The sequence below is a fragment of the Neofelis nebulosa genome, chromosome 1 (assembly GCF_028018385.1).
Source record: "Neofelis nebulosa isolate mNeoNeb1 chromosome 1, mNeoNeb1.pri, whole genome shotgun sequence".
NCBI lineage: Eukaryota > Metazoa > Chordata > Mammalia > Carnivora > Felidae > Neofelis > Neofelis nebulosa.
In genome coordinates this window covers 227565603-227585374 of record NC_080782.1, presented here as the reverse complement: position 1 = coordinate 227585374, position 19772 = coordinate 227565603, and the positions used below count along the sequence as shown (strand labels likewise).

The 19772-nt window shown below is 36.8% G+C and overlaps 1 protein-coding gene across 4 annotated transcripts in view; it reads right to left on the bottom strand.

Moving 5' to 3' along the window:
• TRPC4 (transient receptor potential cation channel subfamily C member 4) overlaps positions 1 to 19772 on the bottom strand; it is a 206737-nt gene that overhangs the window by 94625 nt on the left and 92340 nt on the right. For all 4 annotated transcript variants that reach the window (XM_058686828.1, XM_058686837.1, XM_058686814.1 and 1 more), the window contains one exon: positions 18213 to 18731. In XM_058686828.1, the coding sequence (XP_058542811.1) occupies positions 18213 to 18731 (519 nt within the window). The remainder of the gene's footprint in view (positions 1 to 18212; positions 18732 to 19772) is intronic.

Genomic DNA, 19772 nt, shown 5'->3' with positions numbered 1-19772 from the left:
TTCAACCTGAAGCTTTACTTTTTTCAGATAAAATTAATTTGCAAATGCCTGGAGCATAGGAAGCATTCAATACATACTACTTGTTGGCTAAATTCTTGGAAGGTTGACCTGGTGAGTGTCTGTATGAGTGAGTGACCTCTGGACCTCTGATTTTTTAAAAATTTATTTATTTATTTTGAGAGAGAGAGAGAGAGAGAGAGAGAGAGAGAGAGAGAGAGAGAGAGAGAAAGTGTGAGCAGGGGAGGGGCAGAGAGAGGGGGAGAGACAATCCTAAGCAGGTTCCACGCTATCAGCGTAGAGCCCGACTTGGACTCAAACTCATGACAGTGAGATCATGACCTGAGATGAAAGTAGGAGTCGGATGCTTAACCAACTGACTGAACCACCCAGGCATCCCCGGAGGGGATTTTAGCAGGAGAAGCAGGCTCCCTTTAAGGGACCGATCTTCTAACTAGAAGTTATTGAAGGAAAAGAGAGTGAAAATGGTGAGGTTAAGGACTGCAAAAATTCATTTTTTCCTTTGTAATTTAATTTACAACTCATCCTGACAAGGGAACTACACAAAAGAACAACAGTCCCTGCTTTTCTCTTAATTTGAATTCTGCTCTTGTCATTGGGGTCCTGTCCTGTTACATAGAGTTGGAAATCTGATGTCTCATAGATTTGTCCTAAAATAATTATGTGAACTCAAATATGTGAATAAAGAATTTTTGAAGAAAATTTGAAATAGCCAGCAGACTTTATATACCCAGTCACCTTTATTTATTTGAGTATAGCTGACACACAATGTTACATTAGTTTCAGGGGTACAACAAAGTGATTCAACTTCTCTATACATGATGCTATGCTCTCCACAAGTGTAGTTACCATCTGTCACCATACAACACTATTACAGTATCATTGGCGATATTCCTTACCCTGTGTCTTTTATTCCTCTGACTTATTCATTCCATAATTGGAAGCCTGTATCTCCCACTCCCTGTCACCCATTTCGCCCATCCCCACCTCCCTTCCCTCTTCCCTCTGGCAATCGTCAGTTTGTTCTCTGTATTTCTGGGTCTGGTTCTGCTTTAAAGCTACAACAGAAATACAAGGAAACATAAGAAAGATAAATGAATGTTCTTATATAAAATTTAAAATGTAAAATTCATTTTTATTAATTAGCATAAAGAATAAATAGTGAAGAATAACTAATCTTCTGTTTCAGAAAATATTCCCGTATACATATGTATTTTAGAAATCAATTAGAACTTTTAGAGGAAACTATAATAAAACAGAAGCAATATAGGGGGTGGCAATTCTAGTTTTTTTTTCATTACTACTCACAGTAAACAAAAATGTCAAATTCAATAACCTAAATTTGAACCTTCTCCCTTCCATACTTGTTAACATCTAGAAAGATTTCAGTAATGAAAAAAACATTCTCAAATTATAATAATTACAACATATTATGTCTGTAGAAGGGACTCTCCAGTTGCCACTTAAAAAATCCTTGGTTGGGGAAAAGCTGTGTAGGTACAGAAGCCGAATAAAACAAAACCAAAACTATCTCTTGTGTACACAAAGCTTATTATGAGTTATAGGATACGAGATAAGTGTATTTCCTTTAAGAACAACTGTCACTAAAAGATAAGGATTCAAGATTTGGGGAAGGAGATGTTAGTGGAGAACGAGGCAGGTAGTCTGTTCATTACTGGTACACAAGTTATAGTCTGAAGCATTATTTAGTAAGGCATTTATTAAAAAGGCTGACTTTTTAAAAATACTTTCATTTTTTAGATGTTTTAGGTTCACAGCAAAATGAGGGGAAGGTACAGACATTTCTTAATGTACTCCCTACCCCCACATGCATAGTTTCCCCCATTATGAATGTCTCCCACCAGAGCACCACATTTGTTACAACTGATGAACCCGTATTGACAAATCATAACACCAAAAGTCTGTAGTTTATCTTAGAGCTCACTCTTGGTGTTGTACATTCTATGGGTTTGGACAAATGTATAATGACATGTATCCATTATTATGGTATCACACAGAGTATTTTCACTGCCCTAAAAATCTTCTATGCTCTGCTTTTACATCCCTTCTCTCCGCTAAGCCTTGGCAACCACTGCTCTTTTTACTCTCTCCCTTAGTTTTGCCTTTTTCAGAATATCATATAGTTGGAATTACATAGTATGAAGTCTTTTTGGATTGGCTTGTTTCACTTAGTTATATCATTTAAGATTCCTCTATGTCTTTTTTTCATGACTTGTTCATTTCTTTTTATCACTGTATAAATTCAATTGTCTGTTATATGTACCACAGTTTACTTTTCCATTTACCTACTGAAGGACATCCTGTTGTTTATTAGTTTCAGGAGGTTGTTTTGTTTTGTTTTGTTTTTGGTTATTTTTTTCTCAGATTTTCTGCATAGATAATTATATCATCTGCAAAGACAGTTTTATTTCTTCCTTCCCAATCTGCATACCATTTATTTTCTTCTCTTGTCTTACTGTATTAGCTATAATTTCCAGCATAATGTTGACAAGGAGTGCTTAAAAGGGACATCCTTGCTTGATCTTAGTGGAGAAGCTTCAATTTTCTCAGCATTATGTATGATGTTACGGCAGGTTATTTATAGATATTCTTTATGAAGTCAAGAAAAATCCTCTCCATTCCTAGTTAACTGAATTTTTATCATGAACTGATGTTGGATTTTGTCAAATGCTTTTTCCATGTCTATTGAAATGATCATGCAACTTTATTTTTTACATCTTTACATATGATGGGTTACATTAATTGGTTTTGAATGTTTAACCAGGTTTATATACCTGGGATAAATCCTGCTCAGTTGCAGTCTATAGAATTCTTTTTATAGATTATTGGGTTTGATTTGCTAATATTTTGTTGAGGAAAAAGGTTGCTTTCGAGAATATAATTAGAATTCAATTTTCATCATAATTCTTAAGAGTTTGCCTCGATTATTTGATTTACTTATAAGATTTTTGTCTTAAAGATTAACATTTGAGTTTTCTGGTTTTCAGGGTCTGGTATCATTGGTATAAGACTATTTTTTTAAGTTGATTTTTTCAAGACCTTCATTCCCTCAAATCTCTTCCCTTATGTTTATCATATATTTCCTTTCAGTGTTACCATATTTAAAATAAATAATAACATTAGTCTTATAAGGTCTCAGTCAAAATTATATAAGAAAGTTGTGAATAATGCTTACACTATAATGAACATACATATATCCTATGGAATTTATATAATATCTATTAATACATTCAAAGTAGTTTGGTAGTGCTGCCATTAAAAAAAAGTACCATAGGCTGGATTTCTGAAACCACAGAAACTTATTTTATCACAGTTCTGGAGGCTAGAAGTCCAAGATCAAGGTGTGGGCAGATTTGTTTTCTTCTATGACCGTTCTTCTTGGCTTACAGATGGCGACCTCCTCACTCTGTCCTCGCCTGGCTTTTCCTCTGTATGTGTGCATATGGTATATCTTTCTCTGTATGTGCAAATTCCCTCTTCTTATAAGGACACCAGTCAGATTAGATTAGTGTCTGCTTTACTGGCCTCATTTTAACTTAATTACCTCTTGAAGGCCATATGTCCCAATAGAGTCACATTTTGAGATACTGGAAGTTAGGGCTTCAACATTATGAATTTTGGGAGAGGGGGGAATAAATCATCCCATAAAAACATTCCACCTAATTGCTGTAAACATTATTGAAATTGCCTTCCAAATAATATTAAAGTAATAGGATTTGGGTGATGCATTGGATCTTCTGTAACTTCTATAGATGACAAATGTGGGACTGACATAACATGATAAAGGTAACATGTTAAAAGTAAAATAACTTACTGATACCACCAGAGTTAGTGTTTTTACAGATTTATTATTGTTACTTCCCTGACTGAAAATTTATCACCAGGTGAATGAGAAAAAAAAAAAGTTCAAATTCTTTCGGAAAGCCAGGAACTGCCAATACCACAAATATTATCTCATATGCTGAATATTGCTCTCTACAACTGCCCCCCTCCACTACTTTTCTCTGAGTATCTCAAAATTATTTGCTTATGAAGACCTTTCTAACAATTTTTGATTGCCTATTGTGAAAGCAGTTCAAACCACAGCAATTTCAACATATTTTGCATGAAAATTTAGTGGAGCATTTCTTGATGTATTAGAGCAAAAAAAAAAAAGCATCATCAATGTTCTTTCACTGCTTAACTAGGTAATCTGGTTCAGTGCAAGTAATGAAGTGTATTTATTTATTTATTATTATTTTTTTCAACATTTTTTATTTATTTTTGGGACAGAGAGAGACAGAGCATGAACGGGGGAGGGGCAGAGAGAGAGGGAGACACAGAATCGGAAACAGGCTCCAGGCTCCGAGCCATCAGCCCAGAGCCTGACGCGGGGCTCGAACTCACGGACCGCAAGATCGTGACCTGGCTGAAGTCGGACGCTTAACCGACTGCGCCACCCAGGCGCCCCAGTAATGAAGTGTATTTAATATGATTAGTTAAAAAAATCTCTTGCTGTAGTTTTCTTATAATTAAATCATTCTCTAAATGCTAAGCAGCATTTCTCCCATTTGTTTCTATGTCGATAATTTATAATATATTAAATGCCTGGTTAAATTAATTAAAATGTTAATATTTCCTATGAAGTCTATAGAAATTGCTTCACCTCATTTAGATTAATTATACTTTAATTTTCAAAAGTATTAAACATTTCCATAACATGGTATCTTATCTATTTGTATACACACACACACATACACACACACATACACACACTCATCTGAAATACAAGTAATTTGCTAGGCAACCTTGATCCATCTGAAACCTAAGAAAGTAAAAAATGGTCTCAGAGAAGTTGATAAATGTCACAGCATTCAGGCATTAAATCTTTTGTATGATACTTATAAAGGGGTCCTCAGGCCTTTTCTCAGATAAGTTTGCCTTTATTTTCTCACACTTCTACCTGGAGTAGTTACTGGATTGATTGATCCCAAATTGAGTATGACAGGTAAATATAAAAGTGCAGCTGCATTAACTCTAACAAGAACTGATAGTTGAAAGCTTAAGGGTGAGGAGAAAGACTTCAAAACTATGAAAAAGATAGATGTCTTTTATCATTTCATAGGGGCTAAAAAAGCTATGAATATCAGTGTTTAAAAAACCTTAAGCTTACAACTAGATCATGGAGTGTGATAACTGAGGTTCATTCCAAAGCTCTGAATTATAAAGAAAGGGTTAATTACGTATTTTATATTTTTAGCCAATGGTTTTCACACAAATTGATTACACTGTAAGCAAAAAAGTGTTGTTGCTTAAAATTCAACTGTTTGGAACATTATTTGCATTACTTTTAGGTCTCTTCATTCTCCAATATTCTTAGATAACAGTTTTTCTTGCCTATTCATTCACCGTCCTTCTCAAAATGGTTTGCCAAGATTCTAAGACACTCAATCTGCACAGTCACCATATAGAAGCTAGATTACTGGCCTTATCACAAAGGCCACTGCTGTTTATATTGTCCTGGGATATTGATCATTTTACCTTGACAGAAAAAGCTGCAAAACTCAAATCTCTGCCTGTAGAGCCAGAGTCCCAGCCAGAACTGTGTCAGCAACCAGTGGCCCATGAAGAACAATAAAATAGTAAGTAAAACCGGAATGGAAAAAGATGAGAAAGTACATAGGAAGGACAAAAAATAAAATGGTTCGATACAATAATATCTCAGTTATATTTTAATAGCCATTACAGCTTCCTGGCACCTAAGCTGTAATCATATGATCAATGCTATGTAAATAATATATATAGCCATTTGTTGGAACAGAAATGAGTCAAAGTGAATAAGAGATAGAGATGGAAATTAATTGATGTTGTTAAAAGTACTTTATTTTATTTTATGTTATGTTAAATATTTAGTCAAAATAATTAAAAGCAAAATCATACAAAATAATTGTATTTTTGATAGGCTTGTCTAAATATTATTTAATACTATATCCCTTCCACCTCAAGGGAGCTGTTTACTTTCTTTTGTCCTTCCCTATGGTATTTACCAGTGCCATAAACACAAGGGACAGAAAACAAAAATTACACGCAAGACTTTGTTCCTTTCTCCTCACCAATGATCAAGTCATTCTGTAGCACAGACTGGGTGGCTTAAACAAGAAACATTTATTTCTCATAGTTCTGAAGGTTGGGAAGTCTAATGTACCACAGATAAGGAGTCTGGTGAGACCTCATATTCTTGCTGTATTCTCACATGGTGGAAAGAGGACGAGGGAGTTCTCTGGAGCATCTTTTATAAGGGCACTAACCCCATTCCTGAGGGATCCCCTCTCATGCCTAATCACCCGCCAAAGGCCCCGCCTCCCAATACCATCACATTGGGGTTAGGCTTCCAAACATGAATTTTTTGAGCGAACATAAACATACAGTCCATACAGTGGACCGGGGATTTGGACAGGGCTGGGTTGGTTGATTCTTCTGTTCTACGTGGTAAAAACAGAAGTTACTCAGCAGGACTCAGCTAGAAAACGGCCGGGTGTGCATGTGGGTACGGAGAGGGGGATGGTCAAAGCTGGCTTTTCTTACAACTCTTGTCACTGCAGTGAAGGGTTGGAAGGCTGGTCTCCACTATGACTATCAGTAAGCATGATTATGTGACTACTCATTGCCTGTCCAGTGTGGTGGCCTTAGGACAGACTTCTTACATGGCATCTCAGGTTTCCCACAGAGCTTACATAGAAGCTGCAAGGCTTCTGACAACTGAGCCTTGGGAGTTACAAAAAGTCACTTCTGAGCCTTGGGAGTTACAAAAAGTCACTTCTGTTGCATTCTGTTGGTCAGGCAAGTAGCCAAGGCAGGCTCTGAGCAGAGAGAAGGGTAATTAGAAGGCACCTCAATTTGCAGCCATCTTTCATCTACCACATCAAGCTTTGGAGATGATGGATAAAATAATCAAGGATGGCTCAGGTTTCTAGCATGACTAACTGGGAGTGCCTCCTACTTATCAGAGATGACATAGGAGGACCAGGCTTAAAGAGAAAGGTAACGACTTCATCTTTGGATAATAAGAGTTTGAGAAAATAATAAAGGTAATATTGATTTATATAGTTAAATCACAAATAGCACAGAATTTTATAAAATTCATATGCCTTTGGGACCTAATCTTTGTGTTTTTTTCTCTCATCTTCTATCACACCCCTGACTTGTGATCCTTTTACTCAGCACTCCTCTGTTCCAAGCACTGGGCTTCCAGTGCTAATCAGGTCAGAAAAGATGATATGTAGACAGGGGAGGGAGGCAGATAAAAAAATAATTAAACACATAAATGAATAAAATGATTTCAGATTTTGTTAAGGGCTAAGAAGGTAATAGCATTGTGATATGAAAGGAAATAACTAAGGGTGTGGGGGGAGGAAGAGGGTAGTAATTAGATTGGGTGTTCTGGAAGTCTTCACTGAGGTGATAATATGAGCTGAGACATCACAAAGAAGCCATCCACACACACCAGGTAGAGGGAAAGGCTGGAGAGAGGCCATGGGGTGGCAATGAGGACAGAGGACAATGAAGACACTCTCTTTGCTCTCTTTCTTGCCTCCATGATCTGCACACATGATCTGTAATGCCTTGTTCTGACTTTGCTTGGGTGACTCCTATTCTTCTACTGATACTCAGTTAAGGCACTTTCTTTTCCAGGAAGCATTCAGCGGAGTTAGGAACCAATTTCCAGGGCTTTAGGAAGGCAGCTCCACCATAGCTTCTGTGACCCACATTGAGACAGCCATTCATTTACCTTCCATCCTTACCTAATAATCTGGTAGTTATTTTGAGGGCAAGACTTTTGTCTTTGATTTCAGCATCACCAGCGAGTAGCAAACAGTAAGGGCTCTCTTCAATGAGTAAGTGATGACCAAATAAGGAAAGGAGAAAAGGGAGGGAGGGGCAGAAATGAAGAAAACATCGGGAGTGTTCTTATAAGAGGAGGTAACATATAAAGTGTTAGTGAGATCTGGCTACGGTGATGGTTTTAGTTCATGGTCAGCATTTGCTGCATGGTTAAGTACTGCAATGCATACACGTGGACTTTATTATCTAAGTAAGAGTAAAATTCCAGATTCTAGGAAACTTCTAGAAGAATTCCAAACTTGGCCTAGGGCTTGCTGTCACCTCTGTTTTTGGCACAGAATAGAAACTCTGTAAACATTTGTGGAATTAATGGTACCTGGAGGGAGAAAGAGCATCTCTTGGCCAGGGCCCCTGACCCTCCTCCACTAGCTTCCTTGTGGGTTTACTGCCAACAAGATTTCTACCCTCCGCCCCTCCGCCCCCACAAGCTGCCCACCAGGTAAAGAGGAGAATGTAGCCGAAGAGCTTCCAGGCTGCATGTCCCAGAGCCTCCGGGAAAAAGTTCCTGAACTTAGAGAATGCCATGGAGAAAAACAATAGTGTCTATCATTTAAAACTGAAGCAGTCCTGTGGTCAAAGGGAAAGCAGGCCTTTTTACAAACATTCCGGAAGCAGACAGCCTGGGAGCTTGAGTCAAGATGAAGGTAAAAAGAAAACCATGGAGGAAGAAGGCCTTAGTTTTTTGCTGTGGCTGCAGAGGGCAGGCCACTGTGTTCTCCTAAAGCTGAAGGAAAAAAGGAAACGGAAAGTTACAGAAAGCTCAAGAAAATAATCCTATGTGACTGTTTCACCAGTTCTGTATTACCTAGAAGCAATCTGTAAACTTAACACAGCTTCAGAATCATGAATCACCAAATTACAGCACAGGCATCCCAGAGGGTTTTACTGTACATTGCTGATTCCAAGAATTCAAACAAACAAACAAACAAACAAACAAAATAACCTCTATTTAGAAAAGTTGTGACTGTTCCTCATATGGTCAAAGCAAGGGTAAGGATAAGCTGAAAAGTTTCCTCTCTGATGCATAATTTATAAGGGACCTTGAGCAGAAGTTTGTATCTCAAAGCCATCAACATTTCTTGTGAACAGTGTTTCTGTTTTATAGATTTCCAAGACAATCTACTGGGTTTTTGTAATTTTCTGGGAAATAATGTTGGTTGGAATAAGCTGTTAAGTGGGTAATTTCAAAAACTGGTAACTCTTAGTTTTGCTTAGTGATTAGAGACAGAAAATATGAGCAGTGATAATGACCCAGGAAAAATAACCCCGAGATGTAAATGTGAATTTTGTGCAAAAGAAACAAAAGAAATGGATCTCCATTGAAAAGATCCCATCTCAATAATGGAAAACAGGTGACCTTACTGCTACCCTTGCCTGTCAATCATCATGGAGATGGAGGGACCAGTTTCATACAGAAGAGTAACTCATTTGAATACTGAGAGAAGGTGTCTGATACACAGTGGATTTTTCAAAGCTATTATCATTAAATTTATGTTTTTAGTTTATATCTGTGGCAAATGAAAGCTACATTGAAAGTGTTGCTAATCCTGAGGGTATTTGCATTTTTGTCAGGTGAATAGAAGAATATACCTCTTTGAAAATAAATTGCTCAACCCTTTCCTTTTTGTACTTATTTAAAGCAGTATCAAATAAAAGCTATATTTTATATCTAATTTAAAGTTAAGACTAGCTATTTTATGTTTCATAAGACATTCATCTGTCACTTGCTCATGAATGCAGTTTAAAAGGATAAATTTATACAATGTTTTGGACATATACAATTTAATATTTAATTGTGGGAAAAGCCTAATCATTTTCAGATTCGAATTAGAAGAAAGTGGTTGCATATCATTAAATGAGTTGCAAAAAAGAAACAAAACCCTTGAACCTTTGAATTCCAAGCTCTAAAAACCTAGTGTTAAATTAAATGCCTAGTGACCTGTCATAGTTCTGTCAGCCAGGCTGTGAGTCCTGAACAGGCATTTGCTTCAGCCATGACACAGAAGCAGGTCCAAGAATGTTTGGTCCCTACTGGGCTGAGGCACGGGAGGGAGTCTGTGAGCCATGTTGTCTCCACTTGGCAACAGCAGGTGTGAGCATATACATGAGAACAGAGAGGCAGAGGCCTAGAAATCGGTCAGTGAGCTTGCTCAGGAGAACAGTGGGAAAGAGAATTCAGCTGGAGGAATGCTGCTTTTTATCACTTTCACAAGTCTCATAGTTATTTGTACCACTCAGTGTAGCCTTATGCATTCAAATCCTACTGTATGCCTCACTTTTTTAATGAGTGCTATGATTCAGTTCCTGATTCTGAGGTGCAGCCAGATAGTGATTCCAATGCCTAACATATATTGAAAAATGCAAGCCGGAAGAACAAATTCAAATCAAACCCGTATACAATATGAGTTACTTCTGAAAGTCTATAATGGAAGCATTAGAATATGGACAACCTTAAGGGTTGGAATAAAATTTATACATTATATATTTTTGATGAGAGTGTATGGTTTAATATAAATGGGTCAGTGTACTGACTATACCGATAGACTGTAAGAAGGATAAACTTATCTTTGACATATAACAATGTAATGGGAGCCACGAAGCTTAGATGACTATTTGTTACAAATATTAAAATGTTTAATGACGAAGCCTACCCTTTTTGCTGCATAGTATACAACAGGATGATGCATAGCATTTCCTGTATGTGTTTGGTCTTTCATATTGGGGGCCTATGAGGAGATAAAAACAGTGACAATGATAGTAATAATTAATAATAATAGAGAGCTACCCTTTCCTGGGTAAATATACCAGGAAGTATGCTAAAGTCTGGGCTTGCATTATCTTGAAAAACGAAACAGAAACAAAGTACAAGACGCAAAACAAAACACCTTTCCTAGTGCTGTAGGCATTGTACTGGAGGAAGTAAAACTAAAGGCAAGTTCAGTTGGAGAAATAAAATGTGAAAACAAGAAGCAAAGCAACATGCACAATAAAGCTACCATAACAAGAGAAAGCAATAATTAATTTTGACTTGAGAATAGATGAAGCCTTCCCACGGAAAGTAGTATTTGGAAAGAGATCTGAAGGACATAAATGTTTTCAAAACAGTTCAAAAACAGAGAAGAGAGAAAAAGGAGAGGAACATGGTAAATAAAATCAAATTGAATTCAAATAAATCAGTATATGTTAAATAAGTAAACCAAACAGTGGCAAAGGTATTTTCAAATTTACTTATACAAATGAGTCTCAAAGTTATTTCAGTAGGGAAATGTCAGTTATGAGGAAAGCATCATATGCAGCACCTTCTCATTTTTCTCCCTAGCACTACTCTCTTTGCCATTCTCCTACAGTAGTTATTTGATGTCCACGAGACAGTGTCTCTATAGGATGAGGTGTTTTTCCCTCCAAGTCATCCATACTTTGATGTGGAATTTACCAGGCACAAGGAAGTTATGAAAGCTATATTTTAGACACCATAAACTTGAACAAGAGTGAAAAAGGAGGAAAACACAAGATTAAAAAACAACCAATTGTTAATAATAATAATAATAATAATTGATCAGCTCCTCTGCCTACTTTGTAGCAAAAGCAAAGCTTTGCATGGCTGCAAGCCAGCCATCCAAATCTGCTGTATCAAGAGGAGACAGCCATTGTTGGCCAGCGCCATCCCAAGGTTTTGATACAAAAGCCAGGGAGCAACATTGTCATTGATTTCTCTGTGATTTTCTTGTCGGAGATGGGCAGCAATGTACCCTTGAGGATTGGCAGTTTCCAAATAAAAAGTACATACTTAGAGTGCTATTTTTCCTTAACTGCTACTGGCATCTGACTATGGATCTCCAGAGGGAGTTTCTCATGTAGATTTCAGGTAGATGGAGAGCATGGGTAGTATGTTTTATTCATTTTTAATATGAAATCCATACAGTAGCTAGTCCAAATTTAAACATTTATTGCTCCTTTTCAAATAAAATTTGAATTAAAAAATTTTTGGCAGTATAAACTTACCATTAAAGAGTTTATAGAATAACAAAACAAAACTTATGATATACAGTTAAGTCTGGTTGTAGGTAGTTTTAAGAATACAAATTTTCTGGGGTGCCTGGGTGGCTCAGTCGGTTGGGTGTCCGTTTTGGCTCAGGTCATGATCTCGCGGCTTGTGAGTTTGAGCCCCGCGTTGAGCTCTGTGCTGACAGCTCGGAGCCTGGAGCCTGCTTCGGATTCTGTCTTTCTCTCTCTCTCTGTCCCTCCCCCGCTCACACTCTGTCTCTCTGTCTCTCAAAAATAAATAAACATTAAAAAAATTTTTTTTTAAAGAATACAAATTTCCTTTGTTTCTGCTCCATTTATTATTTAACTGCTCCTCCCATTGACCAACCTTCTTTTATTTTTGTTTTTGTTTTTTGCATGAATCTCTTCTTTTATATATATATATATATGTGTGTGTGTGTGTGTATATACATATATACACATATACATATATACATATACATACATACATATATACATACATATACATATATATACACACACATATACATATATATACATATATATATGTATATATATATATGTGTGTGTATATATATGTATAATTTATTGTCAAGTTGGCTAACATACAGTGTATGCAGTGTGTTCCTGGCTTTGGGAGTAGATTCCAGTGATTCATCACTTATATACAAATCCCAGTGCTCATCCCAACAAGTGCCCTCCTCAATAACCATCACCCATTTTCCCCGTCCCCCCCTTTGTTCCCTCACCCCCATCAACCCTCAGTTTGCTCTCTGTATTTAAGAGTCTCTTATATGCCCAATCCTCTTTTGATGCCCTCCCCTTCACATTCCTTTGTCCCCCACCCAGGGGATCCCCTGGTTGTGTTAGGGCTGTATCCTCTGTGGTTCCCCTGTCCCCAAACCTACCCCATAGGTCTCCTTTCTTTCAGTAGGTTTGGTTCTCGATTCCACATCAAGCAGTTTTGAATAAATCAAGAAACATAAAATCATAAATCTTGAGGGCTTTAAAGACCTTTGATTCTGGAATATTTGGAATCAACTGAGTTCACCATGCTATGGATGGCATCTGATTGACATGAATCTCTTCACATTTCTCTCATTGCTCCATGACAAGATAAACAAAAGATAAGAAGGACTGTTGAAGTGTTGATTTTTCTCCTGACTCTTTAGCAACTCTATTAATTTATAAGACAGAACCCAGATTAGTACCAAACTTTAAAGTTAATGTTGCAAAGCTGTTTCATACTTTCACAAAAGGGAAAATTAAGTTGAAAAAAATATGCTGTTGACTATGTACAGATTATTTTTTTCACTTTAATTTGAGAGAGTGATAAAAAGATTGAGTTGTAATGCTTTCACACAAAATAATGTATTTCACTGCTTTCTATTATTATTCATCATCTAGGCTTCTTTAATTTGGACTAGTTACTTCACAATGTGTTCAATCATGTGCAACTGAAACTAGGTAAGGTCTTTGCTGTGAAAATATGTAAGGAATGCAACAAGCTCTCCACACACATGCACTCACCTTACAAATATTAGGAAAGAACAATGACAACATATAAGTGATTTTAACTGCCATAAATTCTGTATCTGCAAAAATTATACCAGGAACCAAGAGACTAGTTCCTTGTTGAAGACATGTCTTCAATCATGCTCGCCTTTATCTAATACACAGGAAGAGAATCTGTTCCAAGGAGGTGGATGCTTGGCTCTGTTTTTTTCCAGCTTCCTTTGACACTATTCATTTTGATAAGTAACATTGGAATGGGGTTCTGGCTTCTAGTCCCAGTGAAGGGGACTTTCCCTGCTTTTTCCTCAGAGTGAGACTAAAGAGATTATTTTTTGAAGGAAAAAAAAAGTGGGTTAAGGAAGATAGGAAAAGGAGTTGTTCCCTCTTTGAAGAAATCAAGTGCTTTATCACAATGCAAAAATAAAAAAAAAAATCTTAAGGTTGAAATGCATGGCTAAATTATGAAGAAGCTGAGTCATGAAATAAACTCATGTGCTCAACTGAACTAGGCTAGGACCTCCACTTTGATCAGATTTACCCCATGTTCATGGGGATGACGTCTAGGTGAAGGCAATGGTGTGTGATGGTTAGAGTGGCTTGCATAGTTAAGACCTGGATTTGCACCCAGACCCCAACATTTAACAGTGTTAACAATGCACATCATTCAGCACTCAAATTCCTCACAGGAAAAAAAATCATATTTTATAGGTTTGTTTTGGAGGTTTCAGTGTAATAAACCATGTTAACAACTGTAAAAGGTGAAATGAAATGGAGTCACTTAGGTCAAGAGGTTTTAAAAGGGACCTGGGAGGCCATTAAAGAGGTAGGCTTTATGCACGTACTCACGAGGGTAGAACTGTTAACTTTTGAACTGGGCCAAAGCACAAATATTCCAAGGACTCTGCAGGGAAAATCTGCAACTCGCTATCATAATGGACTTTTGCTTAGTGATGGCCATAGCAACCAATTATGTTTAGTCAAGATTAGTTCTCTGCCATCAGCACCTATCAAACAACTTATCCAAGCATTCCTTTCTGTCTTTAAAAACCATTGACTTTTTTTCTCTGGTTCCCTAGAATGCAATTTGGGTTGTTACTCAAATCTGTGCTTCCCAGATTGCAATTCTGAGACCTCAAATCAATCCTTTTATTTCAGTTCTGCCTCTTTTCTTGGCCGACACAACTTAACCCAGTTCTTAACATATATTGATTTTGAATTGCTGGCCACTAGATTATGTTAATTCTACTAGTATATGGTCAATACAATTACAGCATCATTACTCCAGTATTCATAGAAACAATAAAATCCTCTCTATGCCTATAAAAATATCCGTGATATGCAATTAACGCAGGCCTTTCTTTTTGGATGATATTACAGAAATACCAGAACAAGTCTGCAATCAAGTCCCAGCAACATGGATTGTTTCAGTATTTGAATTCATAAGAAGGCTGTTATTAGGTAATTAGGTAACAATGCAATTTAGTCAGACAAAGAAATATGCGGGGAACCTTCCAGAATTAAGAGATTCTGAAACTTCATTCAGGTGCATTCATTTTGAACACCTTCTATCTGTCAGTACTGAAGTATGACTGGTAAATAAGATAAATGTGTTCCTGGCACTCACACCTGGAGGAGAAGAGAGAAATGTAACAATGCAATGCAAAATAGAATGTGTGGAATGAGGGCATTTATCCAAGAGATTCTATGGAGGGGGATTGCTTCAAGGAATCTCCCTGTGGGAGGGAGGACCTGAGATGAGCTTGAAAAAGTGAGTAGAACTTAGCCATGTGAAGATCAATAAGAAGGCATTCCAAAATCGTAAGAGACAGACCAAAGACAAACCTCGAAAGTCTTTAGACTAAAACTAGGAAAACTTGTGGTGAAAAGACACAAGGCAAGACACTTATGCCAAAGCACAGTTTCATTTAAGATACACGATCTTAATAGAACACCTTACATCAAATCTTCTGAAGTCAATGATTTATGAATAATTAAGGAATATGTTTCATAAAATACAACCTATAATTTCAGAGTTCATATGAAAGTAAAACCTTATTCTTGATTTTATAATGCTATTAGTCATCCAGTGTTACTTTGCTTTGGAAAAACTGTTCAACCCAAGGGAAATGTGCTCTTTGAAACTGAATGAAAGATAGTCTAGAACAACTCTGTAAGAATTTTGTTTTAATTTTTTTCTCCATTGTAATTTGGAAAGAGGAAAAGAGAAAATGCAAATGCGGTCTTTTAAAAATGTATCTTTTAAAAGATATTACTAATTCTTATTTTCTTGTTACATGTTATGAGTTTTTAGCCGCCCTTCATCCTGTTGTATCGTTAGGGTTGATCAGCCTCCAATTCCACAACTTCATATTAGCAAAAGGTATAAACATCTTGAAAGAAGTCTTAAGAAATGATCAAACTCTTTCTATAGCTTTGCTTCTGACATCTCTAAGGACTTAATTTGTCACTTTTTGTTTAATAGGCTTTGAAGTTAAGCATGCGTTGTATATTTCTGAAATATACAAAAGACCCTAGGCAAAAAAACAACAAACATGTTTACTAGGAATGAACATTTTTAGTGGTGCAGAAACAAAACTGAGAACAGTATATATTGAACATTTTATTGTCTCCCTGTAATAGGCTATAAGCTCTAGGGCACAACCACACCACAACGGAGTCCCAAATGCCCTGAGCATTGCCCGCCGTGTGTTCTATAAAAATCCAGGGGCACCTGGGTGTCTCAGTCCATTAAGCGTCCAACTCTTAATTTTGGCTAAGGTCACAGGTCATGATCTGGTTCATGATATTGGCCCTGCTTCAGGCTCTGTGCTTACAGCATAAAGCCTGCTTGGGATTCTCTCTCTCCCTCTCTCTCTGCCCCTCCCCGGCTCACGCATATGCATGTGAATGCTCTTTCTCTCTCTCAAAATAAAGAAACGTTAAAAAATATGTTCGAAGGGTTAATGACCGAATGAATGAATGAATGAATGAATAGAATGCATAAAAATGATTTGTGAGTAAAAATATACTCAGATGTTAATATGTTAGAAATTCAGATTAAAATTTTTTGTCTTGGACAGCCTTTTGACAAGAATTGGGCAGCTTAGCTTCATTTGATGAAATGTCATGTAGTATTTAATTATGAGGGTCTGGTAAAAGACTCTATGAGTATTTTGTTCCAGTGCTTTCACAAAAATCATTGTGGCTAAAGACAAAGTTAAATCAGTTATGATATCAGGACCAAATCAGTGAAGGCATAAAACAGAGGTAAGTTGGTTCACTAACTGCAGAGGGAACAAAAACACAACAGGTTTTGGGTAGAAACAAAAACAAGCAGCCAGCTGCTGCTACTGTGTTCTTTCTTTCATTTCATGGATTTCACATCCTGGGAATTTCATTCCGCTCACCATGAGTTCTAATACATGTTGTTACTTTTAGGTATCGTATTTAGTACCTCAAAATCTTTAATCAGGGGAAGTTTTTCATCAGTTTCTTATAGTTGTATATTAAATCTATTCTATTTCCTTTAAGATACCAAGTCCCTGAGTCCTAAACACAAGAACCGAAAAAAAAAAAAAAAATTAGCTGATACTGTTGGCATGTCTCAAACTAGCGTGATTTTGGAATCAGAGGGACTGCACACAAAAGAAGCTACTTCCTTCATTGATAGGGGAAAAATCATTTTAATTAGTTTCTGGCTCCCATGACAACAGGCCAAAGAACTACAGGAAAAACTCGAGGAAGCAAATTCAGGTATCTTGAACCTTAAATATTTAGCAAGTAGCAGTAGATAAAGCAGCCAAGGCTAATGTGAGATAATCAGGGCTAACTTCAAAAGAAATTGAATACATTTTTTATTCAGAAGACTCTTTTTCTTTTTCATCTTGCGTTATATAGTTTTCTCCAACTATTTTTCTAGAATAGATAATTACTATAATTCAAGCATGAACAGAGAACCAACATTTTCTGAAGATAGAAGTAAATAGTTTTTTTGAGAACTCATTTAACTCAGTGATAGAAACAAAAACAATTATGCTGCGTGATGAATAGAATAGATCTGGGGTTTCTTTACTTAATATTCACTCCATGGAAATTTCATGAGAAATTTAGAACTCTTCTGCTGTTAACTTCTTTGACCTCTTATTCCTGACAAATAAAGGAAATAAGCCAGATGTAAGAGAAGTCTTAGTACTTTCATCTGCTGTTGAACTAAGGGCTTCTCTTTGATTAATAACTTCTAATAATGTATTTTATTAATATAAATAATGTACTTATAATTTGCTAAATACTTATAACTTACTAAGAGCCTTCACACCCATCCCCACGTTTTATACTTCCTACAAATCTTTGAGGAAAATATTTGATACATATAAATATAGATAATTAAATATTATAAATGTTAAGTCCATTAAGCAGATGAGAAAATCCCATCTCAAAGAGATCTGAAAAATAACAAGGCCCTCTAAAGTAACAAGACTTATAAATGGCAGAACCAGAACTTTTAGTGAGAGGAGTATAAAATTCATTAGTTTGTCCATTATACCACAGTAAATGTGTACATTTTAACACATACGACAAATACCATTACCAGTTATTAAGCCATTTCTTGCCATTCTTCCACGTGTTTCATAATTATTAATCTGGTGAACAACAAATATCATCCACTTACAGTTAAGTAGAAAGTGCTCGAAATCCCAAACTTAGAGTACCTGTTTACTTCACCGTAATTACGTCCTATGGCGTTTTGATAAAAAAGTCTGGCCAACACTCACCTCTTTTTGCCGGTACTTTATAGCCAATTTTAGTCTTGCGAGATCATTTCCGCTTTGTTCTTCTATGAGACTACTGTCATCTCTGTAATTAAGAATGATTTCCAGTTCTCTGGAGCTCCTTGTCTGATCCAATAGGTCCTTAGCAAACTGTTTGCACTGTCGGGACAGCTCTTCATACTCCGACTTGAATTCGTTCTCCACCTTACTCAGTTCCTGAAGCTCCCAACTTAACTGAAAGGCTGTGAGGAAAGGGTCTTCACTTGACAGTGCGATGAGAGAGGGGCTGGCCAAGGCCTTGTAGATGTTGAGTCTTGAGCGTGAATGGCGGAGGCTGTCCACATCTGAACTGGAGACGCATTCGACGCAGTTACAGCGGACCTCGTGGGGTCTGGGCACCGAAACTCCTTTCTGAACTAAAAGCTTTATTATCTCATAATTATTTGTATGGGCTGCCAAAATGATTGGTGTAATGTCTGGAGTGAATTCAGAGAACTGCTTATCAAGGAGTATGGGAGGCACCTAGAAAAAAGAAGAAAGCAGAGGTGATGAATATTTATTCATTTGTTCAAGTCTGTGAATTTCAAACAGCATGCTATAGCAATGCTAAACAAAGTTCATAAATCTTTTGCCAGGCTTTTTTTTTGCAGGAGAGAGATGTATTTTTTTTTTTCTGCCAGAAGACAAGAGAAAATTAGAAAAACTTTTCAATATAACGACACATTATTCTTTTTTTTTTTTTTTTTAATTTTTTTTAACGTTTATTTAGTTTTGAGAGAGATCCAGACAGAATGAGAGTCGGTTGGGGGCAGAGAGAGAGGGAGACACAGAATCTGAAGCAGGCTTCAGGCTCTAAGCTGTCAGCACAGAGCCCGACGTGGGGCTGGAACTCACGAGCTGTAAGATCATGACCTGAGCCGAAGTTGGACACTCAAGCGACTGAGCCACCCAGGCGCCCCTAATGACACATTATTCTTATCATATTTGTTTAATCTGAATTATGACATTTTATGAAATCTTAAAATAAGGGGGTTATGGGAACTCTTTACTTGATGAAAGACTTTCTTGCTTCCAAGTTATTTCCTGACTGGCAATCTTTGCTTTCCTTTCCTGGAGGTATGGACTCCCTAAACAATGAAGAAATACACTGAAAAATAGTTAATGATTTGTTTTAAACCCAAGCTTTTCTTGTGCAACAGAAGTCTTTTAGTTCTTCAGTATTTTTTTTCTTTGTATATTTGTTTCTCTACTGAATTCGTAAAATCAAGCCTCTGATTATAGGTGGCAGTAGAACTTAAGAAGGCTAGCCTCAGGCTTTCTGTTTTTATCTATCGCTCTATAGTATATTTTCCAGATGGCAACAGGTGCTCCATTGCAAACATGACCATTTTACCAGAAGCAAATGGTTCCCAATGAATCAGGTCACCAGTGTGTTTACATGCAATTTCCTTTGGGTTTTACTCTAGGAATGGTAGTGACAAAAATAATAGAATAGGCACGATTTAGTCAACATCTGTTAGGTACATTAACCCTCACTATTTATCATTCACATGTTATAGATGT